The 27,164-nt window shown below is 38.6% G+C and overlaps 1 protein-coding gene across 2 annotated transcripts in view; it reads right to left on the reverse strand.

The window, feature by feature from the left end:
- col27a1b (collagen, type XXVII, alpha 1b) overlaps positions 1 to 27,164 on the reverse strand; it is a 72,194-nt gene that overhangs the window by 6,734 nt on the left and 38,296 nt on the right. For both annotated transcript variants that reach the window (XM_057325030.1, XM_057325036.1), the window contains exons 13-49: positions 25,131 to 25,184; positions 22,785 to 22,829; positions 22,179 to 22,232; positions 21,342 to 21,386; positions 20,835 to 20,888; positions 20,643 to 20,696; positions 20,476 to 20,529; positions 20,196 to 20,249; positions 18,102 to 18,155; positions 17,139 to 17,183; positions 16,072 to 16,125; positions 15,670 to 15,714; positions 15,529 to 15,582; positions 14,722 to 14,775; positions 13,981 to 14,034; positions 13,211 to 13,264; positions 9,114 to 9,167; positions 7,091 to 7,135; positions 6,738 to 6,782; positions 6,599 to 6,652; positions 6,133 to 6,186; positions 4,418 to 4,471; positions 4,056 to 4,109; positions 3,906 to 3,959; positions 3,469 to 3,576; positions 3,151 to 3,204; positions 2,915 to 3,022; positions 2,565 to 2,618; positions 2,346 to 2,399; positions 1,963 to 2,019; positions 1,800 to 1,853; positions 1,489 to 1,542; positions 1,332 to 1,385; positions 1,127 to 1,180; positions 935 to 1,042; positions 736 to 843; positions 500 to 607 (exon numbers count right to left, since the gene is read on the reverse strand). In XM_057325030.1, the coding sequence (XP_057181013.1) occupies positions 500 to 607; positions 736 to 843; positions 935 to 1,042; positions 1,127 to 1,180; positions 1,332 to 1,385; positions 1,489 to 1,542; positions 1,800 to 1,853; positions 1,963 to 2,019; positions 2,346 to 2,399; positions 2,565 to 2,618; positions 2,915 to 3,022; positions 3,151 to 3,204; positions 3,469 to 3,576; positions 3,906 to 3,959; positions 4,056 to 4,109; positions 4,418 to 4,471; positions 6,133 to 6,186; positions 6,599 to 6,652; positions 6,738 to 6,782; positions 7,091 to 7,135; positions 9,114 to 9,167; positions 13,211 to 13,264; positions 13,981 to 14,034; positions 14,722 to 14,775; positions 15,529 to 15,582; positions 15,670 to 15,714; positions 16,072 to 16,125; positions 17,139 to 17,183; positions 18,102 to 18,155; positions 20,196 to 20,249; positions 20,476 to 20,529; positions 20,643 to 20,696; positions 20,835 to 20,888; positions 21,342 to 21,386; positions 22,179 to 22,232; positions 22,785 to 22,829; positions 25,131 to 25,184 (2,217 nt within the window). The remainder of the gene's footprint in view (positions 1 to 499; positions 608 to 735; positions 844 to 934; positions 1,043 to 1,126; positions 1,181 to 1,331; positions 1,386 to 1,488; positions 1,543 to 1,799; positions 1,854 to 1,962; positions 2,020 to 2,345; positions 2,400 to 2,564; positions 2,619 to 2,914; positions 3,023 to 3,150; positions 3,205 to 3,468; positions 3,577 to 3,905; positions 3,960 to 4,055; positions 4,110 to 4,417; positions 4,472 to 6,132; positions 6,187 to 6,598; positions 6,653 to 6,737; positions 6,783 to 7,090; positions 7,136 to 9,113; positions 9,168 to 13,210; positions 13,265 to 13,980; positions 14,035 to 14,721; positions 14,776 to 15,528; positions 15,583 to 15,669; positions 15,715 to 16,071; positions 16,126 to 17,138; positions 17,184 to 18,101; positions 18,156 to 20,195; positions 20,250 to 20,475; positions 20,530 to 20,642; positions 20,697 to 20,834; positions 20,889 to 21,341; positions 21,387 to 22,178; positions 22,233 to 22,784; positions 22,830 to 25,130; positions 25,185 to 27,164) is intronic.

Consider the following 27,164-nt stretch of genomic DNA (forward strand, 5'->3'; position numbering starts at 1 on the left):
AAGAAAATTATAAAGCTATTTTTCCTACTATGGTAGTCAATGGGGTCTTCCAATGGGGTCAAGTCAATGGGGATCAATGTTGTTTGGCTGCCAACATTCTTCAAAATATTTTCTTTTGTCAGGTCAAACAGGTTTAGAATAATATAAGGGTGAATAAATGATGAAAGAATCAAAATTTTGGGCGAACTGTCCCTTTACATTGACAAAATAGTAAAAGCTATTATACAATACAAAAACTCTTTTGGTTGCATTATAGCGCTGCGGTCCTTCTGAAATCTTGTAGCTCCATATTTCGTGATTTTTATTTTTGCCATAAATCATTATTATTAGTCTCCCTCTATGTTTGTCACTGGGTTTTGCAAATAACCATTAAAACGTATTAAAATGTGCTTGTCAACTTCGACAACACAGTATATAATCATTTCAAATGTACAGAGTTTTTTCCATTTCCTGTAAAACATCTGAGAAAATATTCTCACAACAGAGAAACATTACTCACAGGTTGCCCTTTGACCCCTCGTTCACCTCGTTGTCCAGGAAATCCCATCCCTCCATTAAATCCTCTCTTGCCTGGAGGTCCGATTTGGCCAGGAAGGCCCCTTTCACCCTAAAACACAAAATAGAAAAAGATCTGAAGCCAGCTAATATTGGCACAGATGGAGATAATCGTGACCTCATCACGCTCAAAGAACAGGCCATTATCTAAGTATATGATGTAACACAAGAGTGAGGTACCTTTGGCCCAAAAGATCCTTGAATTCCTGGCAAACCTTGCGCACCTGTTTCACCTCGAGGACCTGGTTTTCCTGGCATTCCAACTTCGGCATCGGTTCCGTGCTCACCCTAATGTTTACAACAGATGAAACAATGAACACATCACAAATAACAAAAGCCTTATGAGGTTTAATATCGAGAATTTCATTCACTGCCTTACTGGCATTCCTTTAGCACCATCTTTCCCTGGAGGTCCATCTATCCCAGGATTGCCCTCAAGACCCTCGCGACCAATTACTCCTCTAGGGCCAGGAAGACCAAAGGTACCCTGAGAGAGGAAAACATCAGTTTCATGTCAGAATCAGCTGTGTGTTTTATCAAAACGTCACTGAATTCAGTTCAACTTACTTACAGGTGACCCTCGACCCCCAGATGTACCACGAAGACCGTTTTTGCCTTTTGGACCCTGAATAAAATCAATCATTCAACTTATAACATAGGCATTTATTATTATTATTATGTATTATTATTATTGTATTTGAAAATAGGAGCCATACATTCCCATTATATTTGACAAATAAAATAAAAATAAAATGAAGAATTGGTTCAATTCCTACTTTATTGCCTTTGGATCCCTTGGGGCCTGAGAAACCTTTGGGTCCAATATGTCCCTGTTTTTATATACAGGACATATAAGTTAAAGATCTAGGAGGAAGTTTATTACATAAATCTTGATTGTCAATTTAAAAAGTAATTCTAGGCAGATTCACTCACAGGAAGTCCAGGAGCACCCTGTTTTCCTCTTTCACCTGGCACACCTTCATGACCCTGAAGATATTTTAGCAATGATCTACTTTGACATTTTCTAAAAACAAGTATTTGAATAAGCTTAAAGGAATAGTGAAAATTCTATGGTTTTCTGTTACCAACATTTTTCAAAATATCTTCTTTTGTGTTTTGCAGAAGAAAGAAAGTCATACAGGTTTGACACGACAAGAGGACGTGCAAATAATGACATCATTTTGATTTTGAAGGTGAACTATCCCTTTAAGGAAGCTACAGTATCTAAAACAATGCAAACTCACTGGGTATCCAGGGTCACCCGGTTCTCCTCGGTCTCCTCTGTTGCCGACAGGCCCCTGAATCCCAGTGAAAACCAAACACATTGATCAGGCTGGCATCCAAAACAACATTCAGCACAACACAAGGCAAAAAACACGTGAAGTAAAATCCAGCGGACTGACTCACGATGTCACCTGGTGGACCAGGTGGACCTTCAATCTTCCCGTCATCTCCTTGCTCACCCTAAAGATGACGGAAATGTATTCGAGTATTGATTTTTGATTGTATAATGACACCAAAAGATATTTTAGGGCCTATATTACAAGAAAATCTATTATTAATTTAGTTAAAGCTAATAGTGCTTGTATTTCTCTGACTATGTGTTGTGCAAGTTAAAACAACATCAATAAACGGAAGTTTATGGCTGGCATGAGATTCAACAGTTAAAACGAAGAATTCTACTTAGTAAAATAAAATGCAGTTAATTATTTATTACGCAAATACTTTGTAAAAATGAAACATCCTTGTTGGAATTCCTACGTTTCTGAAACAGTTATTTGTTTTTTTACCTTTTCACCTTTCGGTCCTGGGGATCCCAACGGACCTTGTGTTCCTTGGTGACCCTAAAGCAAAAAACGTAATAGATAAAAAGTGTATGAGTTTGAGCATAGACAGATTGATCCTAACAAGCGTTATTAACCTATAATGTTTATCAGATGTTTTCATTTGATGTTGTTTTTAAGTGTACCATCTAGTCTTAAAAGGCATATCCATATAATGATACTTACTTCATATCCCACTAAACCCGGTTCTCCCGGCAGACCCATTTTCCCAGGAGCACCCTATAAATAAAAACCGTGAGAAGGGAGTTCGTTTTAGAGAGCATCATAACCATCCCTTCAAAATACAAAATCATACACTAAAATCTGATATACTGTGCAGTGTGCACATTTTACATTTTGTGGTTCTCAAGATATCCTTCCTGGTGATGTTACGCAAGACTTTCCATAACATGTGATCTGTATTTGGCAATCCAAAGGATGGTTTTTTATGTTTTGAGAACAAAAGTACGATGCTGCAAACAAAAGACATAATTTCTCTAAAGAGCAGAATGACTCTATAAAAACAACAGATGTACCATGAATCCAGTTGTTCCTCTGCTTCCTTTTGGCCCGATGAAGCCCGCAACGCCCTGCGCTCCAATTGGTCCAGTCTCGCCAAGGTGACCTTGATGACCTTTGCTGCCCTGAAATACGTCATAGCATCATTTATACTATTCATGTTGAAAAATGTATTCATTTTTTATTCATTTACAACATATACTGATATCTAAGATGGTATTTATGAATGACTGAATTAGGCTTTTGGCATTACCTTCTCGCCTGGTTTTCCCCTCTCGCCAATTTTTCCAAGTTTGCCCTCAGGGCCCTGAAATGAAATAAAGCTTTGATCAAGCACAGCCACCACAAGGAGCCATATAGTTTCTCTTTTTGGTGTCACCAACATCTTCAATAAAACCAATACAATGCTCTGACCAGCCATAAAAATGAAAATACGCTTACACCAAACAAGCTATAGTAGCCAGCTGGTCTCCCAGTCAAAACAGCTGAATCGTGTCCAAAACTCTTCTGACACTCTTCCTTACACCTTAGAAAAATGATCTGACATATGAAAGCAGAATACAACACAAACCTTGAAGCCCGTCAAGCCAGGATCTCCAGGACGTCCTTCCTCTCCTTTAAATCCGATGGTTCCCCTTTCACCCGTTTCACCCTCCATTCCGATATCGCCCTTTTCACCCTAGAGACAATGACACCATTGAGACTTGCAATGTGGGCCCAAATCAGCCCAAACACAATCTGTTTGCAGCATTAAAGGTTGTGCATTTGCACACAATCAGAACATATCTCGTGTTTGATATACAAAAGTGTGGGGCAGAATTTTGGACCAATCAGATCTGTCTATGGGTGGGGCTATCACTTGAAGCTTTAAAGCTGGTTAGGGCAGCTTTAAGGTGTTAGCAATAATACAATGTCAGTATTCATCCAAGTAGAAATACAGACATAATTCTACATAAACACAATAAATTACACCAAAAACAAGAATTAGAAGTTTGTCATATTTCTGACCTTGGCACCATCAGGACCGCTCGGACCAGCCTCCCCATCAAGACCAGGGTCTCCCTAAATAAAAGCTTTATTAAAAATCTGCACTATTGTCATAACAATAACATTTATTGACAATAAATATTGTTGACAGCATTGTGTGAAGTGACGTACTCTAGGTCCAACAAGACCTTGTTCTCCCATATTCCCAGGAGATCCAATCGCACCCTAAAATAAAAAGGTCAACAATCAATTATCACAACGTTTAGAGTATAAAAAGTTAACTGATCAGAAAGGTGTCATGGTTACATATCCAAAGTGGCTCATAGTGCATAGATGGCTACACATTATTTTTAATCCGAATTTGTGCTCCCTAAGATCTTTGATTGAATCCGAAAGGGCTTTGTATAAGACATCCGTATGTTATCAATGTAATCTTACTATGAAAGTGTAGGGCATGACATCACTGGTCCATTGTGGACATAATGTAATCAGAATTCAGAACCACGTATGAGACAACACAACAGATGCTTCACCTTCTCTCCTGGTTCACCTGGTAAGCCCTGCTCCCCAACCTTTCCCGGCAGACCCTGTCCCACAAAACAACACACAAACGAGGATGAAACTTTTAGATTTCTGAACGTTGCTATAGTTTTCGGTTCACATAGAAATGATCCTTCATTCAGAAAACATGTGGCGGTAATGACCCGCTAATTAGAAACAAAGGGACGATTTGATACGAAATCTGTTTCTTGTTTGTTTTTAATTGATTAAAGTATTCTTACGAGCAAAGCCAGGACCATCTGAGAGTATTTATTGAATACAGAGAGCAGAAGTCAATTGGCATAAGATAAATGAGGGCATGATGGTATTTTTGAAGATCAGTGAGGACAGTATGGCAGATGTGGGATGGGAAATACGGTTGCACTTGATTTTACAGTAAATGCACTTACAGTCTATAACACAATAAATGATATACAGTAAGGTCAATTATACTGAACATAGTAAGTGGGTGATTCTCACAAAATGTTGGAATCCAAGATAAAAATACTTTTAGGCATCTAAGACAAGGTTTATTTATTCCAAAACCTGAACACATTTTTGAACTATGTTTTCAAAACAAAACCATGAACATCTCATTACCGTAACAGTCTACAAATGTCAATACCACAGCATGTTTTACTAAAAAAGAGAAGCCATGATGCCCAAACAAGTTGTGTGAAAAGGTGAAAACTGTTCTTGTGTAAAATGTTGCGGAGGATACTTCTTTTTCCACTATTTTTCATTGTTATTCCACATGAATATCCCGGCCGTTTGTTTTTCTTTTTTTGTCATTGGAGAACATCACGTACAACATTCAATTATTTTTCAGAATATTAAAATTTTACTCCCTTGAAATGACAACATATCGGTTACAACTCAGACATATCACGTAACGCGTTCAGTGTTGGGTGTAACTAGTTACTAAGTAATTAGTTACTGTAATTTAATTACTGTTCCCTTGAAAAAGTAAAGTAAGGGATTACTCTTATTTTTTCTGTAATTTAATTACAGTTACTTCTGATGTCATTAAACTAAATACTTTGTGTAATACATGTGTGTGCAATAGTGGAATTGACATCAAAATTCAAAGTCTAACTTTAAAATCCTTGCTTTAATGTATAATTCTCACATTTGTAATACTTTGGTCAGTTAATAAGAGTACTTTATGTAGTTTAATATTATTTATTTGAATGAATTAAAAGAGCCCTTTCATGCCTATCCTTGAATCACTTAACTAATCAAGGTTGATGTAGGATATAGAAAGTAATAAGTAATAAGTAACTAATTACTTTTTGGAGAGAGTGATTTGTACAGTAATCTAATTACACTATTGAATATGTAATTAGTAGCTAGTAATTAATTACTTTTTCAGAGTAATTTACCCAACACTGAACGCGTTACGGTAATGAGATTTTCGGCAGAAAATGGAATTTAATAGAAAAACAATTAATTCCTTTGTTAAAATGATTATTTGTGTAAAACCAGAATTATCTTTATTATGATTATTTTTTGTGTTACTGTTACTTGACTGAATGTTGTAGGTTTAAAATCACTACTGCCAAGACGTTTCAATGGTTCCGTGAGTACATATCGAAAGACAATATTGATGTATTTATTTATTTAGACAATAGGAAACTTGCTTATGGCACTTAACAGAACACACAGTATAATCTACGCATACATCTGGAGATTATGGAAAAAATCTTACCACTGCTCCAAGCTCACCCAATGGACCTGATATTCCAGGAGGCCCTGACAGACCCTATTAGGAGACAGAAGACAGCCATGTCAACTACAGAGGCAACACAGGACAAACCTGAATGTCTGAACGCTGAGATCAATACACATTCATTCAAATCGGACAAAGAGTTTCCATTATCAGGCCAAATCGTCCAGGCTGGTGATATAGCCCTGGCTCGCACTGGTACTACAGTTGAAAAGTGAATAATATCTACTAACGTCTACAAAAATTGGATTTGACTTTATGGTTATGTTAAAAAAACCCATGAAATAATAACTGACACTGCTGATCAATTCATGATCTTACAGCACTCGTTATTCCAAAGAAATGATATGCTTCACCCAGGACTTGTAGCTCATTTGACAGTGCCAATGAAGAGCCGACTGCCATGTGGACGTTGTTTTAGCTAACCTTAACCAGAGGACATACTTACAGGTTCACCTAAAATCCCCTTTGCTCCGGGAGTCCCAGTTGGTCCTTGAACACCCTGGAACGAGAACGATTTTTCAAAGATTTATGTACATTTAACTGTTTCAATGCATATATAGAGAACAGTTACTTCATTTACTCACTGGAAATCCGTTGGGTCCAGCTTCACCAGTCTCACCAATTTTACCCTAATACAGATAAGAAAATGATTTCAGTGAATTACAAAGTTCTACATTTTCATTACATTAAAGCAACATGCAGTAGAAAATATACATTTATTATCAATATCAATAAAGTAAGTCAAACCCAGAAACACACAATACAAACTATACAGACTGATGTCTAAATGTGATGTGGTATACTAGTACTGGTCCAAACTATATGCTAGATCTTTAAAAAAGTTTTTTTTAGCATTATCTGTGTTGTAGGCTGAGTGTCTACATTTTTATTAAAACTTTTGAAATACTGAAATCAAACAAAAATATCATAATTATACCATCGGTCCAGGGAAACCCTCTCTTCCTGGTGGCCCATCGGGACCCTGGAGAAAACAGACAGAACCCAAACAAGAGTTACAAGCATGTTTTCCATTGCAGCTTCTTATCAAATTAGCCTCTGGTTTATACAAACCAAAACTATGTATTTTGGAAAGCTTTTGGACATTTCATGGAAGTTTTGTGCCGAGCTGTTTGATGTGTGACCATTTTTATGTGTTTCACGTGTTATTTGTTTTGTGGTGAGGAAAAATACCTCCTCTTCCAAAAGTACCACAGTTTTGTTTTCAATGTTTTATTCATATAGACGGTTTCATCTTAACAACATAAACAAACTTTTGTGACCCCAACTTAACTTCCGGTACAATAGAAGAATGCCTGTATATTATTTCTGATAACAATCAAACGAAACCGAGAAGAACCGTTACTTACGTAACGCTAAACTTGTCTCTCTAATATTTTGACTTTAGACTGCAATACCAAGCTCAATCACTGTACCATACAGTTTGTCTAAATGAGACCAAACTACAGGGCCCAGTTGCATAAATTTAGCCGCTAAATTAAGACCTCGTCTTAACAACAGTTAGTCTCACTGACTAGCAGTTAGTTAGGACTAATTAGTCTTACTTTTTAGTCTTATTTAAGTTAGCCCAATCTACCTTTTTGTGTAACTGATTTAAAGAAGTTACGACCAGTCTTGAAGAGAAAAATTAGGTGACTAACTTCTAAGACTAGTCTAAGCAGTTTATCCAACTGGTCCCAGGACCCATTCAACAAATTGTTTATTAATAAAATGAACATACAAAACATTTTTACAAATTGTTTATTTAATGCAATTATTATACAATAAAATAATAATATAAATTAATATTAACATAAATTAAAATATATATAAATAGTTGTAACGAGGAAGGCGGGACGAGAGACATGAGGGAACGGTGCGAGGCCGGTGACGCGAGTGATAATGAGTGTCAGCTGCGCGTTGCACCGGTCTCGCATCTCTCACGGAGGAGCTACGGAAGCATAAAAGGACGAATGACGGTTGTTTATAAACAAACCTTTAATAAAACAAACAAACAACAAAACGAAAGTAAAATATAAATAAAACTTAACACAATGTCCAGGCCTGGTCCTCTCTCGTTGTACACTCCTGTCGCTCGTCCTTTTATGCGTAGCTCCTCCGTGAGAGATGCGAGACCGGTGCAACGCGCAGCTGACACTCATTATCACTCGCGTCACCGGCCTTGCACCGTTCCCTCACGGCTCTCGTCCCGCCTTCCTCGTTACAATAGTTATTATTAGACACTGTATTATACATTGTATTATTAGACACTATAGCAAACACAAACCGGAAGTTAACTGGAGGTCAGACGCGCACGATTCCAATGAACGGTCTATAAGCTGCATTATGTTCCTCCAATATGTATTTTTGCATTCAACAACAAACAATTATTATTTATCATGTTTATTCATTTTTGATCTATTATGCTTTGTGAAATATCTCAAGGTTAAACTTAACATTAAAGGGTCGATGTTGACACCCCAAAACAATGAATTGGTCAAAACAATAAACATAAAACAATAATATAATTTTGTAAACGCCCTAAACTGTTTATACAAGAATAAAATTAAAGTGATTGTTCACCCAAAAATAATTTATTCACCCTCTCGTCATTTCAAACCTGTGTGACTTTCTTTTTTCCACAGAACACAAACGAAGATATTTTGAAGAATGTTGTTAACGGGCACCCATTCACTTGCATTGGTTTTCTGTCCATACAATAGAAGTCAATGGGGGGCATTGTTGTTCGTTACCAACTTTCTTCAAAATATCTTCTTTTGTGTTCTGCAGAAAAACGTAAGTCATTAAGGTTTGAAATGACAAGAGGGTGAGTAAATGATGACAGAACTTTCATTTTGGGTGAACTATCCCTTTAAGATTAATAGCCCATAAGACATGTCTGATGTCATATTCAACTTCATGACTGAAAATAGATCTACATTGGATCTGATATAACGTTTTACCTGGATTCCCATCAACCCTTTTTCGCCAACTGCTCCATCTGGTCCTCTTGCACCCTGCAGAATGAGAACACACAGAGTTGGGATTGGCATTCACAGAGCACATACACAGACAATGGCAACAATATTTCTTTGAACAGCAGAGGGCCCACTTGCACAAACATTATATCCAGTTTTTTGGGGTAATGCACAGGGTGAGAGGAATGAGAGTGCTTACAACGACTGTCTACTGTAACAGACGTACATTACGCCATAAAGTCAAAGGTTGACAAAGCCAGATGACAAATGCTGTTACGTAACAACTCCTTCCGAGTCGTTTGTATGGTCAAACTTTAGCCACAAGCTCAACACGGACAAAAAAAACCTGAATAACGACAGCTTTCTGTGAAACATTAAGTGTTTTCATCATGGAAGTTCAGTCAAAATGTAAAGCAGTCGTGATTTTCCATTGTGTTGATTCATGGGCTTCATGACAAACGTGGAGGCGCAGCTGTGTGCTTTCTCATGTCTTTGACGGGTTTCTTTGTCTCCTAGTTGGAAACAGTGATCAACGGGGATATTTTCATGGTTCCTGCTGAAGAACAGACATGTGGTGGGGTTCCCCCGCACACTGACACCTCTGTTCTCTCATGCCAGTTGGGAAACCTCTGACCTTTAAGGAGCGAATCACAACATTTGGACTAAATCAGGTCGAAACAGACTTAAAAGGTAATAATTAAAATTCCAAACCTGTATGACTTTCTTTCTTCTGCAAAACACAAAAGTAGATATTTTGAAGAACGTTGGTAACCAAACAACACTGACCCCCATTGACTTCCATTGTATGGACACAAAACCATGGAGACATTTCTCAAAATATCTTCTTTTGTGTTTCACAGAAGAAAGAGTCACATACAGGTTTGTGAATGACATGACATGCTATTGGACTAGTGGGTTGAAACTGTCAATCTTCTGTCAATCATTTTGCACATTTCCCAACGCTGCCCATATATGGAAAGCAGGAAGCAAATAGTCCAATTTCATCATTTAAAACGTAATAGTTTGTTGTGCAAAAATGCCATTTTGACAACTGAGATGCTCCTGTTCTCCTACTTTAACTCTATTCTTTGTAGGGGCGGGACCTTGGAAAGAGTGGGCGTGGCAAAAGTTCCAGAATGGCTGACATGTTTTTCAGCAGATGTTCTCGTCACATGAGATCATAAATCTTAATAGTGACATCACAATCCTCAAGTTTCTCCTCACTTCCCACCAGAAGCCTACATGTTCCCATTACGCGTAACACCCAACACTATTTCACAACCGAATGACTAAGACACGAGTTTCACAGAATTCTGGTATAGGTTCTCTGCAGCTGATGGCACTCTGTCCTCTTGCTGGCCCTTATCATCCGGGACGCGCATTGATTCCGAGCGGATCCCCGTGGGTGGCACGGACTCCTTCATTGATTGTTTTGTTTCACTTCTAAAGAACCCCTATTCAAACTGCAGCTGGATTTAATTTTTTACAGTCGTCTATAAACAGTCTTAATGACAAAGTAGTATTATTCTAAATAAGCGATGGGTCTGTTCCAATGTGTTGATTCCTCCAGATTCATTGTGTTTTGTACTGTAGACATTATCATTAATCACAGATTTGGCCAGAAGCACTATTACACAATAACTCCGCTACTAAACTAAAGCGTAGAATGCTAAAATGATTTAACTACTAAGAAGAAACAGTGATGATGAATAATTTTAAAACACTGATGTGAAAACAATCGGTTAAAGGTCCAGTGTATGAAATTTAGCGGCATCTAGCGGTGATGTTGCGAACTGCAACCAACAGCTCATTCCACCCTTCGCCCCTCCCTTTTGAAGCACTACGATGGCTGACACAGAACTTAGATGACGTCACGTTTTCACTTCTTTGCCGAAGGAGATAACATATTTATGAAACGCGCTCTTTAGAGCAGTTTGTCCGTTTAGGGCTACTGTAGAAACAACATGGAGAATTCCATGCAAGGGACCCCGCAGTGTGTGTATGTAGATAGAAATAGCTCATTCTAAGGTAAGAAAAACATAACGCTACATTATGTAAGGTCTTTATACACCTCTGAAGACATAGTTATGTATATTATATTGCATTTCTGTCAATCCTCCAAAAAATGACAAGTTGGACCTTTAACGTATTTATTTCATCTAGAGAGGTTGCAAAAATACTAGTGCTGTCAATCGATTAAAAAAATTAATCGGATTAATCACACATTTTCTGTGATTAATCACGATTAATCACACATAACAATAATATTTTAAAATATACTTTTACATTTTAATAATTTCACATTTAATCTTCAAATTGATGTAGAAACAACATATTTCTTTAACAGCGTCATTTTATGAATGAAAGAAAACATTTTGATATTAGTACTGTAACTGATGTCTCTATTAAATTGATTATTTTAACATTAATTATAGCCATTCAACAATATAATTGAGAGCTATCATGAAATATACAGAAATTGAAGGAAGTTCTCAAACACTTTACAGTCTTTAATGCTAAATTATCAATTAAATGCAGAAGAATTCTCATTAAAGCTACAAAATTAAAGCTTCTTTTATTTTGTTCTTTGATTAACATTAGTGACAGGAGTCAGAGCAGCACGTTTAAGAGCGTGGCCCCTTTAAGAGCTGTCTCAGTACGCAGATCTAACCGTCACCGCACTCCCATTTTCACAACTCTTTGCTTTCATTTAAGATTTTATTTTACACTTTGAAGTCTTGCTTAAGAAAAAGCTCGACAAAACGGGCTTTCTGACGTAATCTTGTATGGTTTTATCCATTCAAGCACGAAAGAGAACTTAACACGGATGCGCTGTCTGACAAGAGATTCACCGACGCAGCCTTCAGCCTGTATACACCAGACTGGACCTCGCGTTGCGTTTTGCCGCGTCCCACAGTTTAGAAGCTGTCTATCTTCATTGAACGCGTCAAAGCAACTGTTTAAAATCGCGCTTAAGTGGTTTAAAAGCCTGTACACGAATACGAGCGTGATTACATAATGTAACGCTAGACAAATATGTCAAAACAAACGGATGCTGCGTTAATTACGTTAAATATTTTTCACGCGTTAATTAGAAAAAATTAATCGCATGCGTTAACGCGTTAACGTTGACAGCCCTAAAAAATACACAAATGTTTTGAGATTTCTGCTGAGCTGAGGTAGAAAAAAGACAGATATAAATATCCTGACCATGGTTCGTGTAATTTCACTTGTCTGCCCAGAAAGTCAGCAAAAATAAAATCCTGTTTGCAGTCTGAACAGCAAAATAAAAACACATGAATATTTGACTTTTTCACAAGCATGATCCAAACCACATACTGTATCCATGTGGTTTAAAACCAGAGTAATTCTTATTATTTAATATTAGTAATGAATAGAGGAAAAATGTCCAACTTTCAATGCTTCATTTCCACAATGCCAGCTACTGCTCATGTTTCTAACTGCTTGCGGATGCTTAAGTTGTTACTATGGCAACTGATGCGCACACAGATTAATTTGACTGCACTATTTTAACAAACATCCCCGAAGTGAGTCCTACAGACAGAATTTGGAAAAACTAATCAGATTTGTGCAGTATGAACAGTGTTTCCCAAACGTTGTTCTCTTTCACAGTTCAAAAGATTTAATAAAGTTCAATAAAGAACAAAGTTGTGTTTCATTTAGGTACCAATTTAACATCTAAAAATGCATAAGAGAAAGAAAAATAGAAAGAAAACGAGACTGTAATTGTTGAAATCCACGAAGAGGATGGAGGTGTAAAATGAATGAAGATTGTAGAGGTAAAATAATCTGAATTTGGGCAAATCCGAGGAAAGGGGATTTTGGGGTTCATTTTGAGATCTTCAATAATATTGATTTATTGCAGACTTGACTAATCTGAGCTCAGTTTGTGATGATGTTGAGATGGAGACTCAATGGAGATGGAGATTTCTTGCTCTTTTCTCAGGAGAAATTATACATTTGCTCTCCATTTAATCCCATTGATGACTAAGAGAAATCATTTAGATCTCATCTGTTTCCCACATCTGGACCTTACTGATAATCAAAAACATGTGTATTACCCTTTGGCCTTTGGGTCCCCTGGTGCCATCGAGTCCCCTGGAACCGGGAGGCCCCTGGACAGCACAGAAAAGAAGACAAGAACTGAATACTGTAACAAGCAGCGTGAGAGACATCCCTTAGAAAACTCAGCCTGAGTCTTTGGCAGGCAAACAAACATCACTTGACCTGATTACAACTCGGGGGTGAAAGCTGTGCCCTTCAAAGTCCAGTGTTTATGTTTGACTCTCCGTCCTCCTCAGAGTGCTTTCAGAAGACATTTCCAGACAATGCTAGCATGATGTCAACATTTGTGTGAACACGAAGAGTGTCGGGGTTTTTCATTTATTTCATTCATATTGCTAAAACGTATCAAGTTCATTTGGATAAAAGCGTCTGCCAAATGCATAAAGTTACATATAAATGAGCATTACAGAGCTAACAGGAAAGCAATGGACCGAGATAGGGGAGAAGGGTTCAACAAAGGACTCTTGAGTCAGGAATCGAACCCGGGTCGCCGTGAGCGCACTGGTGCTATATGTGACATGCTAAACAGAGGACTATCAGTGCCGACAAGGCATAAATATATTGTTTTTTGGAAGTTTACACTCGTCAAAGATTTATCATGTGCTGAAACATCACACACAAACAGTGTAAACATGGGATGTGTAGATGTTTGGTTTTACTCTGATGTATAGCTTAAATTAGAACTATGTCCCCCATGCAGAACTCGATTTAGAAGAACAATTTATTCCACAAAAAGTGGATTTTTAGATACATAAAATGAACTTACTGGTGTACCTGGTGGTCCAGATGGTCCTCTTTCACCTGGAACCCCTGGGTGTCCCTAAAACAAACAACATTATTAGACGCATTATTATAAGCAATAATCTTTAATATCTTTAAAAGCATGTTTGGTGTGTTTGTACTTGTTACAAGACTTCCCCATTGTACTATGAAACATACTTGAATTTGAAAGGGACAAGGAAAGGAAATCATTTTAATATTGGAGAAGTAAAAGGAAATAGGCTCTTGTATAGGCTACATTACGGTGTTCTGATATTACTTTTATTATATTATAAAAAAAATGTTGTTTGCTTGCAAGGTGTTAAAAAGCTTTGCTTGCAATTTACAAATGTTTTATTGTCATGGGCACCAAACACATACAGAGAGTTTGGAACCATGTAGGAACCGTTGAAATGATGACAAACCTTTGTGGAAAGACAGAAATGTTGCCCTTGGGTTTGCCTTTAGAGTGGCTTGAGTTTGGTTTTAACTTTGACATTGTTCCCAAACCACTTTTGGCGCAGCAAACGGCTACGATTTCCTTATGTCATTGAAAGGAAATGACTGTTACATTTCTGATTATCTCATGAATGGAAAATGGCTGATTGAGTATTTTCCCACACGAGTCAACTTGCCAACCCTTGTAGCTCTGTGCAGGGTTACTGTGACTCTGTGACTAAAGGTTAAGTGGATATAAGAGACCCTGATGGACTTGAAGACAGAGACGAGGTCTAGACATGTTGCCTACCATTGAGCCATTTTCTCCAGGTGGCCCTGGAAGCCCAATCTCACCACGATCCCCCTGAAACACAAGAACCACAAATAAAGCTAAAGCAACAGAAAAGACAACAACAAAAACCTAAGATGATTCTGTTCATTGCGCAAGAAAACACAAATATCGGTTTGATTTCGAACAGGTGAGATGTGGACTAGTCAGATAGGGAATATGTCACGAGGACTGTTTCTTGCTGACATGTCCTTTTTTCCCATCTAGAGTTGCATTCATTTTTCGCCAAGATCTTGTATTGATGATGGGAAAGTCCGACCGCTGCGCAAAGTCTTCTCCAGCACATCCCAAAGATTCTCAATGGGGTTTAGGTCTGGACTCTGTGGTGGCCAATCCATGTGTGAAAATGATGTCTCATGCTCCCTGAACCACTCTTTCACAATTTGATCCTGATGAATCCTGGCATTGTCATCTTGGAATATGCCCGTGCCATCAGGGAAGAAAGAACCCATTGATGGAATAACCTGGTCATTCATTATATTCAGGTAGTCAGCTGACCTCATTCTTTGGGCACATAACGTTGCTGAACCTAGACCTCCAATCCAATGGGAGGCTCTTACCTATTTGCTTAGTTAAATCCAGGTGGTGACTTATTTCTGGGACGGGTAGTGTATGTACTGCTGTAAACTGTGTGACAACTTGCCCCGGTCTTCGTTATAATGTACAGTATTATTTGCAAAACATGCCTGCGTACATCAGGAAGTATTTGAAGGATTGTCAGGATTAATCTGAATTTAACAAGATTAAAGATGGCTGATAAAGGCTGACCTTTTCTCCAGCAAGCCCCGTCTCTCCAACAGGCCCAATGAATCCGAAAAGGCCCTGTTGAAAATAAAAAAAAAAATGCTGAAAGTTGACCAGCAGAAAATATATACAAAAATATCTCATTAATGTGCAAAAATCGTTTACCCTCTCACCAAGCATCCCAGCCCCTCCAGTAGTCCCGGGCTCACCCTACAGAAAGACAACACGGTTAATAATTTATACTAAATCATCAACTCATTCAGGCGCTAATTTTCAATCAATCTCCAATGGACAAATTAAAGCATGGAAATATGTTTACGTTCAATTTTGGCATAAATGTATGTCGCATAGTAATATGGCTAATACTAAAACATTTACTATTAATGCATTTACAAAAGAATCAATGTTTAATTTCAAACAATGTGATATTATTAACATTACATTTTGTTTGGCCTAATGCCTGATTTTAAGGAAACGTTTTTATTGAAAATGGCACTTAATGTCCACCGTAAAGTCTTGTGCCCTAAAGCAAAACCATTTCGGAACTATTTGGCACCAATTACCTACCTTCATTCCATCTTCCCCTGGACTCCCAGGGAAACCTTTCCTCCCCGGTCTGCCCTGAACAGAAAGCAGAAATGACCAATAGTACTGAACTCCCAGTTCTCTAAACCTCCTCTGTGATATCTCATTAGCTCCCGCTCCTGACGCCAAAGTCCTCCATCCAGCGACATATCAGCTCCCAGAGGGAGGAACTTCATTAAATAAGCGCTCGGAAATGGATCGGTCTCCTCCAGAGTTGCTTACGTTGGAGACTAGATGGATTTTCTCAGGCCGGCTCTTAGCTAATGTCTGACCACTCTGCCATCATTAGCTAAACAACTCTTTGGACACTTTAGCCTCAAACTATGAGCTCTTTCTATTAAATTATAAATAAACTATTGTCTGCCTGTACTGTAGATCAACTGGTAAAGCGTGTCACTAAAAGTCATGGGTTTGGTTCACAAGGATTGCACAAATGAAAAAACGTATAACTCAAAAGCACTGTAAGTTGCTTTGGATAAAAGCGGCTGCCACATGCGTAAACATAAGTGCCTTTGGCAAAGTTTCATACAGTCTCAGTGTTATGAGTCATCGCTCAACTGCCGTCATTTCTCGCTGTGTGCAGCTGTTTGCAGGATGAGCTTTGGATTCATTTCAAACTTTTCGTTACTACAATAAATACTTCAGTCTACAACGTATATTACTGGCCATTTATCTAGTGATGTGGCAAACTAAGATAATCTTCCTAAAATTGTGAGAAAGCATGTAAGTATATTACGAAATTTAGTTTGTTTGACCTAACACACATCAGCATGTGATGTTTACACTCATTTGGTCTGTGCAGATGGCCCACATAAACTAAATAGTTATCCAAATCCTTCCAACCACTGTGATGGCATTTTATTAGATGTCACATAAAGCAAAATGTATCTCAAATGTAAAACACTGAATGAAGCTTATAACTGTAAACGTGAAGCAGCATGGGTAGCTTTGCTTGAAAGAGTCTGGTCTCCTCCAGCTTCAGGAAACTATGCCAATGTCACAGTATTATGTTCATATATCCAGCGTAAAGGTATTATGAGAGCGCTCACCTCCAGTCCCGGAGGTCCGGCTGGTCCGGTTGGGCCCTGATCGCCCTGTGGTTCAAAACAAGCTCATTATAAATCTGAACAGAACGTGCATCTTTAACTCTTTCCCCACCAATAAAGAGACAAGATTTTACAGCAATCCGCGTTTCCGCTATTATGTAGTAGGTGGCACTGCTACCCACCTTGTAAACAGTACAGCATATACAGATCCAAAAGCAGTAAATACTCTGTGTATGTTTGTATCATCATTCTGAATCTAAAAACACTGGCGGGGAATAAATGAATCTACTCCCACTCAAAATTTCTACTTAATAAAATATTCTAGCGCTTGGTATAACTAGAAATATCTAAACTTGAATAAAGAACAAAGAATAAAAATAACTAAAGAAATATCGGTGAGACGACAAGTTTGCACATTAGCTAACACGAATTTATAATGATCAATATAGTTTTTCAGAATAATCATTGTTAATGTAAATTCTTAATGCCAAGTTCATGGTGCATTAACTGATGTTAACAGTTAAAACGTTTCATTTTGAAAATGTGTTAGCAAATGCTAAATCAACCAAGTATTGTTCATTGTTAGTCTGTGTTGGCTAATGCATTAACTAATAAACAAATACACCCTTTTGTAAAGTGTTACAAAAATACCTTGATTTTTAGTTTTATGCCTATTTTAATGTTTGTTTTGACTTATTTTAAAATATCTTAAGTCATTTTGAGAACCACTTGAAATCTGTTTTGACAACACTTTTGTGGAAAACAGAGAGAGAGAGAGAGAGAGAGAGAGAGAGAGAGAGAGAGAGAGAGAGAGAGAGAGAAAAATATTCTCTTTCAGGCAAGTACAATCAAAACACATTTTTGTATAAATGGATTTTGGATTATGTTGTTGCTGAAAATGATATTTCTGTATACACAAATACTGGGTTGGTGTTGTGATGAGGACATCAGCAGGTCTTACTGTACCTCCGGGCCAGAAACTCCTCTAGGACCTGGAATCCCTCTCGCTCCTGCTGTCCCCTGAAGGACATTCAAAAATATGACATTAGCACACTGAAATACTCGATTCTGATCTGGTCAATAGCAGCAATGAAGTATAGTTGACTTGTCTTTATCAATGTCAAGTCCCTCTAGTGTTTGGTTCGTGACTGCACTGCTTGTTTTGCCTTAAAGACCTGTCAGTACACAGTCACTTAATAAACCTGCACCACAAAACAATTTTGAGAATGGTTACAAAAAATGGCATTATTTAAAGGGGTCATATTGGATGGCTAAAACGAACATTATTGTGTGTATTTGGTGTAATACAGTGTGTTAATGCGGTTTCCGGTTAAAAAAAACATTAGTTTTCACATACCGTGCATTACTATTGCTCCTCTGTGCTCCGCCTTTCTGAAACGCCTCGATTTTTAAAGAGTACATAACTAGGGATTTTTAAGGTCCTACTTTGGTTTCATGGAGTGTCCAACAATAAGTTTATGTATATAGAAGGTGTAAAAGCACTATTATTTTGTTATAATAGGCAGTTATTCTTACCTTACTTCTTGACTGACTCTCAAATGATTTGTTCCGCGATTCATCTGTCTAATCCCCTCCTTTCTGCTAGCCTAGTCTGATGGGATTGGTCAAATGGTCTAGTCTGCTGTGATTGGTCTACCGCGAATGAGGCTCACGAGCTACAGTGTTTTGGGGAGAAGAGTGAAGTTTTTGCAGGCAGTCCTAGCAAAACGTAGGCGGGGACTATATATGTAGTGACGTAAATCCGCAGCGGTTCGCGAATCGGACTAGGGAGGACTCGTTTGCGTGATTCAGAGTCGACTCCCTTTTTTCCAAGCCAATAACTTTGTTATTCATTCACCTTCGGATTTACAACTTGGCAGACTGCTTACTTTAAAACACGGCAACGTTACACACTGCATGAAATGTAATGTTCATGATCTCATGTTATGTACTCTTTAACTAAGCTCATCGTTGTGAAAAGCGCTGTGTGCTCTGATTGGCCTGCTACCAAGTGCATTGTGATTGGCCGAATACCTCAAGCATGTGGCGGAAATGTAACGCCCCTAACCATATTCGGAACATCAGCCATCAAAGCATATTGATAGCTGATAATGTCACCGGTACCGTGTGAGTTCAAGCTCGAAAATGCATTTGACCAAGCGGATTAATCAACTTCGCCAGCACAACTTTTCCACCAGAGCGTAACAGATCGGTAAGGTTTTAAAAACTATTACGTTTAACAATTAGCTAACTATAGCTAACCTCTTGAGCTGCCTTTGACGCTGAGTCTCGACGCAACCCGACAAAGTCAATAAAACATATTATAACGAGGCATTTGTTGCGTCCAGCGGGGACAAAGTTACTGAATATAATGACTTATATTGGCTTTTTTCGTGTAGCATCACGCTGTAGGGGAGAACAGCCAGAGGGTACAAGGATTCGTAAATATAAAACCATTTCTGCATTTGTGATCGAAGGAACGACAAAAAGCTTACGTTGAATAGTCAGTTGCAAATTTTCTTTAATAATGAAAACTTACTTACAGGCTGTGAGTGAGAAGCGGCAGACTGTCCTTAAAAGGTGGATCTGCCTCACTTTTTAGAAACAGCCTTTGTGCACAAGCAGGTGTTATTGTGCTACACACACTTGGATTTTGGAGTTGTGCTGTTTTGGAACAGTGTTGTAAATAAAACTTAACTACCGATTTCTAATTGTGTCCTCGTTTGGAAGACCCAACGAAGTAGTTTTTCATGTGCAATGAAACGCAGCGTCTCCACGACATGGCGGCAGCAACAACAACACTACAGCGGGAATAGACACGCCTTCTTTCGTTACATTTTGGGCGGTGTTCTTCAACGCTTCTCACGAACTGACATAGAAATGTGGGGACGTGTTTCAACGACAACGGCTTTTAAATACAACATTTGAATGTATGCATGAACAACTTGTAACACACCAAAGACACAGGAAAACACGAAATCGCGTCACATGACTCCTTTAAACAGCTAAATCTAAATCCTAAAGACAATCGGTAAATAAATAAAGACAAAAGGTTCAGACCTTAAGGCCCTCGACACCGTTCAGTCCTGGTGCTCCAATATCTCCTGGAAAACCCTGAGAAAAGGAATGACAATCAGATGCAGTCTTCATAACTTAGCGGCATTCATAACATTCATTACACTTTATCTAAAAAAGACTCCCCCTGTCACGGCTACTCTCTACCACTGAGTTATAAGAGAACTGCGTGAGCTTTATAAACAAGCGCAGATGAATGGCCATCCCTCTGCAGTGCTTTAAATAAACACAAAATGAAGGAACGATTAAAAAACAGCACAATTACCTCAGGACCAGGTGGACCTTGCAAACCAGCCGGCCCGGGATCACCACGCTTCCCCTAATAGAATGATGGGACAGACAGCTTGCTTTAATGCGGCTCTTTGTCAAGAAGGCCAGAATAAATCATGGCAATGGCAAACTATCATAAATAAAAAAGCCTTGTGGATTAACCTGTGGCCCTGGCTTCCCTTGAATACCTGGTGAACCGGGTAAACCTAGAATGCCCTGGAAAATCCAATGAATTATCACAAAATTCTCCTTGGTATGCTTGAATAAACATACACATACTACAATCGCACACACACATGATTTACTGTGGACTGTGATGATGAAGAAACAGGGAAGAGAAAAGCCATCAAATACCTTGTCACCTTGAAATCCAGGTTCTCCTAGTTGGCCTGGCAACCCGACTTCACCCTGTCGACAGAGACGACACAAAGTCAAAAGCTACTTTAAGCCAGGATGCCGCAGGAGTTTAATCTCCATCATTAGTCAAATCAAGTGCGGCAGATATCTATGGTCATGTTACAATGTGGCTGAGGTTATGTAGACATAGAAACTTGAATCGGAGTCCAAAACAAATCCTTGAAAAATAAGTGCCTGGCGGTAAAATCTAACATTTAAGCACGGTGCTGGGAAAAGTGCAGGTCAGCTGGTAAAACTTGGTGTTGGCAGTGCAAAGGTTATGGATTTCAATCCCATGGAACACGCATACTAATAAAAATGTATAGCTTGATTACGCTCCAAGTTGTTTTGACAATGGAAGACCAGATTACCGTTGGCTGGTTTAAGACATTTTAACATTAAAGTCATCTACTGCTGCAATCAAATAGAGAAGAAACAAAAGCTAATAAAGAGTATTCAGATCACCTTATCACCTTTCAGTCCTGGTTCCCCTGGGTTTCCTGGCACGCCCTGCATGTGCGACACCAACAAGATTTAAGTTTATACAAATAATGGGCACAATTGTTTATAAGGTGCTATATTAAAATGAAATAATAAAAATACATATAGTCCCTGTCCTTCTGAAACCTCGTATGGCCAAATTTGCTGTTTTCCAGGAAATTAAACAAAAACACCAAACTTTTTAAATGATTGCACTTTTTAATACTTTTTATGAGTTAGATATTTGCAAAACCCAGTGACAAACATTAAGGGTGACTAATAAAAATGATTTATGAAGAAAATTACGAAATATGGAGGTACAAGGTTTCAGAAGGACAACAGCGATATTTATAATTTATACACTATATTTTGGGTTGTTTGGGTAAAAAAATGGACGAACCCAACCCAAATGTTGGTATAAATTAACCTAGAAAGTATGCATATTTCACCCAACCATGGGTTAAAACATCCCAGCATTTTTTTAGATTACAGTTTTTCTCAGTCGCTTTGGAGCATTTCTCAGATCAGAAATGAAATTTTCAAAACTAGTTATTCAACCTTCACATCATCTTGTCACTTGTGCACATAAGAAAATTAGTTTCTTATTATTTTGAACAAGTTACACACTTTTGCAGGAAATCCATGATGTTGTGCAGTTTGTACAAATTGTTCTGAGAAATGCACATATTATTTAGCTAATTTTAAGAATGATTCGAGAAATGCTCCAAAGCGACTGAGAAACACTGTAATTAAATGGCTTAATCTCCAAAACACATTTCATAAATCCACATCAATTTGGTAATGTGTTGAAAAATAATTCACCTTCAGTCCCACTGTTCCAGGAAGACCCACAATTCCAGAAGAGCCCATGTCACCCTGTCATTAAAGAGACATATACAAGCATGAACTACTATTCACTGCACACAATGATACACAAACAAAATACATTTCTGTAAAACCACAATTTGTTGTGTAATTGATAAATTACATCCAATGATTCAATTGATGTAGACTTTATAATTGATTTAAGGCCCATTCACACTAAAGAAAATAAATATAAAACATTTTGAATATTGTTTTAAATTTAAGAGCGTCCACACCGCAACAATCCGCTTGTTAAGTTGTGAACACTATTTATTAATTTTACACATTTAAACAAAACTTTTACAAACTCACGATGTACACTACAGTCCCCAGGCTCACAGTATTTTAACAGTAATTCTAGAAAAATAAATCACTGCCTGTCCATCTAGAATTTTGTCCTGTGTACTGAAAAATAATGCATCACATGTGAATCTTGATGTGAACGGGCCTTTACACAGAAAGGTGGTTCTGTTTCATAAACACGGCCTATCACACTTACATGACAACAGAATATGGACAGCGTATTTAAACATGAGGGAACAAAAAGGGACCTGGTTTACTTACAATAAGGCCTGGGATGCCAACTGGACCTGGAGACCCCATCTCGCCCTGTGAAAAGCAGAGAGCAGATATTGAGAATAACAAAGCCTTAACCTCTGTTCTCTGATAGGCAGGCTAATCTGTGGCCTTCATCTCCCCCTCAGCGAGCACAGGGGGGGAACACAGAGAGGGGCTTGTTGTGTGGCGTGACTGGACGGCTGCTACCTGCCGTACCTACTTCCTCCCTCACCAAAAGAATCCCCAGTGTATTTTCCCTCTGCTTGTTCTTTGAAAGACAGGAGATAGATTGTTACAGGGTTGGCTGGTCCTGCCGAGTGATCGCTGATGAAGGGAAAGGATTGAGAAGAAAAGCGTGTGGAGTCTCTGTGTGATATGGGTACGGTTACAGTGTGGTTAAAGAGTTTTGAGAGGTTTGGCGCTCAGACAGACAGCTCCAGTGTGCTTTTGTGACAGATGGTGCGAGAGCACAATGTTTGCTGACAAAGTTCATGCGACTGTGTATTTGCTGTGTGCAACAGACTCAAAATTGCTCAAGTTGATTTTTGAGTCTTATGTGAAAGTCAGATAGACAGACATACAGGCAGATAGACAGACGGCTCAACAAACGGATGGATGGATAAGTCAGACAGACAGACATACAGGCAGATAGATAGAAGGCTCAACAAACGGATGGATGGATGGATGGATGGATGGATGGATGGATGGATGGATGGATGGATGGATGGATGGATGGATGGATGGATGGATGGATGGATGGATGGATGGATGGATGGATGGATGGATGGATGGATGGATGGATGGATGGATGGATGGATGGATGGATAGATAGATAGATAGATAGATAGATAGATAGATAGATAGATAGATAGATAGATAGATAGATAGATAGATAGATAGACGGATAGATAGACGGATAGATAGACGGATAGACAGACAGATGGATAAATGGATAGACAGACAGACAGAAATATATACAGATGGGTAGATGGATAGATAGACAGATGATTAGATAGACAGATAGACAATCAAACATACAGACTGATGGGACAATCGCTCAACAAACAGACAGGCAGGCAGACAGACGGTCTGAACAGAGAGGCAAAGAGACAGACGGATGCACAGAAAGATGGGTATATGGACAAAAAGTCAGATAGAGAGATAGACAGAACATACAGATAGACAGACAGACAGAACATTAGACAGACGGATAGACCAGATGACAGGTAGATCGCTCGACATACAGACAGACAGATAAACAGTAGATGGCTCAACAGAGACAGACAGACAGACAGATGGAAGGGTATATGGACAGAAAGCCGGACAGACAGACAGATAGAGACAGACAGACATTTACTTTACATTTAGTCATTTAGCAGACGCTTTTATCCAAAGCGACGTAGAAGTAGGGGGAAAAACAAAGTACTAATGGGTCAGATGTTGACGGAAGAGATGTGGTTTTAGCCGATTCTTAAAGACCGCAACAGAATCTGCTGATCTTGTGGCAAGAGGGAGATCATTCCAGAGTCGTGGAACACATCCGGAGAAAGTGCGTGAGAGTGATTTTTTCCCTTTGTGGGACGGCACCACAAGACGTTGTTCGATTGCAGAGCGCAGGGATCGGGCGGGTACATAAGTCGCCCGTCCGCCAGACAAACACATGGTTAGACAGACAGATATTCAAACAGACAGAGGGGCAGAAAAATATACAGAGCGACAGATAGACAGATGTTTAGAAGGTTAGATAGACAAACATAGACAGATGGAAGGATAGCCGATGAACAGACAGACAGGTAGATGGTAGATGACAGAAAGATCGATGGACAGACAGATAGACAAACTCTTATACCAACAAGTTCTGACCATTTACATTGAAAACAAAACTAATATATCACAATTATTGACCAAAAAGTCTTGCTGGGACATGGAAACAGAAAAATGACAAATATTGAGTGTTTTAGAGAAAAAGACTGTGGTAAAACGATCAGAAGTGAAGCAAGCCCTGTAATGAGAACAGCAGATTTGTTCTGTAGACCCTGGTAGTGACAGCTGATTTCCTCATCATCAGTTTTTCATGAATCAACACACAGCGGTGCACATCGGACTCCCAAAAGACTCGTGTGTTTTGTGGTGGCAGAAATCAAAAAGGTATTTATTGGACTGCGGAGGTTTCAGTGGCTTAGTCAGCTTGTATAAGCGTGTGTGTGTGTGCGCATCACTGACGGTAAGAGGGCATATGCAGAGGTTTGCGAGACCTTTCTCCTAATATTCTAAACCTGATTATAAACATAACCCAGGGCATCTATGATGAGCATAAAAAACCAAGGGCCACATGGTTGTAGCTCAACTTACGGGGTTTCCGTCGGGTCCCGGTGGTCCTCGTTCCCCCAAATCACCCGGAAAGCCCTGAGCACAGATGTGGGAGACAGAAGCTTAGCAGAGCAAAACATAGATCAATTATATTTAGATTTGTACCATTTGAACAGTGGCAAATTGAAAGTCTGGTGTCAATTTTTGACACTTTGATATTTTTTATCCAAAACTAAACATTTTTTTCTGTGGAGCACAAAAAAGATATTTTGAGAAATGTGTCAGTAGTTTTGTGTCCATACAATGGAAGTCAACGGGGTCCAATGTTGTTTGGTTACCAACGTTCTTCAAAATATCTTCTTCTGTGTTCTACAGAAGCAAGAAAATCATACAGGTTTGGAATGACATGAGGTTCAGTAAATGATGAAAGATTTTTCATTTTTGGGTGAACTATCCCTTTAACGGGACAGCTTACGGTCAAATCTTTCCAGGAATTTGCATTTGTGCTGCAACTGAATGGACCTTAGTATTTTAGTGATTAAAAAGCTATACAAAAAACTCATCCATAAATGAAATAAATAACACAAAGAAAAAAAAAAACAGTCAGCATTGGCTCGCCACACCGTATTCTGTTTTGTAAAAGGCCGTTCGACGGAGCGTAGTGGTGAGAGGAACACGCTCGGTTCTCATCGCCATGAGGCCTGCAGGAAATTCCATCCCTGAGTGTTTCCTCACACTGCCAGCAGCCAGAGGAGAACCGCCAGGGATTCGCTGACGGAGCTGTTTCTCCTCTGTCTACTGTTACATTATATAAGACAAGAGCTATGACGTCACGCTCTGCTGTGTGTTAAACGTGTGCTTGTCCGAGGGCCAAAGTCAACACATGAGTTCTTTTTTTATCCTCTAACATGAGGCAAGAGGCAGTACACGGTGAATGTATACGTCCACGCGCAGTCTTTGCAGAGATAGAAAATGTTTATAAAAAACAGATGGATCTGTGCTTGGCACCATGTTTGTGATTTGGAGAGAAATTTACGTAATTGCTGGTTGTAGAGTTTCTTAAGTCTACTCAAGTTTTTCACATTCTTTAGAACATACGTAGACGCACAGCGCCAAAGTCATGGGGAAAATAGAGATTGATTTGGGGTCAAAAAATAATAAAGACTTAATAAGTGAGGGTGATTTAGTACCATTTACCCTCTTTCCACAGAACGAAAACAAGATAGCTCTTACTGTTGCCAGGCAAGTTTGTCAGGAACAATGAAAACGGAGAATATTAGTGGATTTATGACTCATGATAATGTTATGACTGAGTTCTGTTTCTCTTTGGCAATTATGTTGCGCAACACCAGAACAGACACAACTTCTCATCATATACAGTATCACAGTAAAATTATGGTAGGTAATAGTTTATAATATAATGTTGTTTTGTCAGAAAAGGGTTTATATATTAAAATAATAACACATAAGTAACTGAAAAGTAAATTTAAATAATAAAGGGGAATGAAGGCAAGTTCAAATGTAAAAAAGTACGTGGGAGGGCCGGGTCTGGGGGGGCTAGAGGGCAGTGCCCCCCAGATATTCCTTGGGCCGTAAAAATGTCCATCTGACAATAAACAAAAATGACATATTTCTCTTATGTATTATCTATTAAATAATAATCTGTCAAATGAATCACAGAAAAATATCAAAATTATGCAATAAATGAACTACGAGTAAATTACTAGGAAAATAGTCTATAGTCCAAATTGCCCAACCAGAATATATTCTCCCCAGTCCATCCAGCCTGTTTTTTTATAAATTTCTTATTATTCCCCATTCAAAATAAAATAGAATAAAATGTAAAAAAATATAAAACATAACTGAGTTCTACAGACAATTCCAATATAAAGTGTTATATCATATGACAGATTTGAACAATCATATCGTCTGGCTCTTTTACAGCAATGCTTTGTGTAAGCTTCTGTACATGCGCACATACTGTCAGCTTGCCAGGAAATGGAAAAGCCGAGCGAAAGTGGTTTTTGAATCCGTTTCGGCTGCTTTAAGCTTTACGACTTCAGATAGCAATAAACT

This window comes from Triplophysa rosa, linkage group LG2, assembly GCF_024868665.1.
Source record: "Triplophysa rosa linkage group LG2, Trosa_1v2, whole genome shotgun sequence".
Taxonomy (NCBI): Eukaryota; Metazoa; Chordata; class Actinopteri; order Cypriniformes; family Nemacheilidae; genus Triplophysa; species Triplophysa rosa.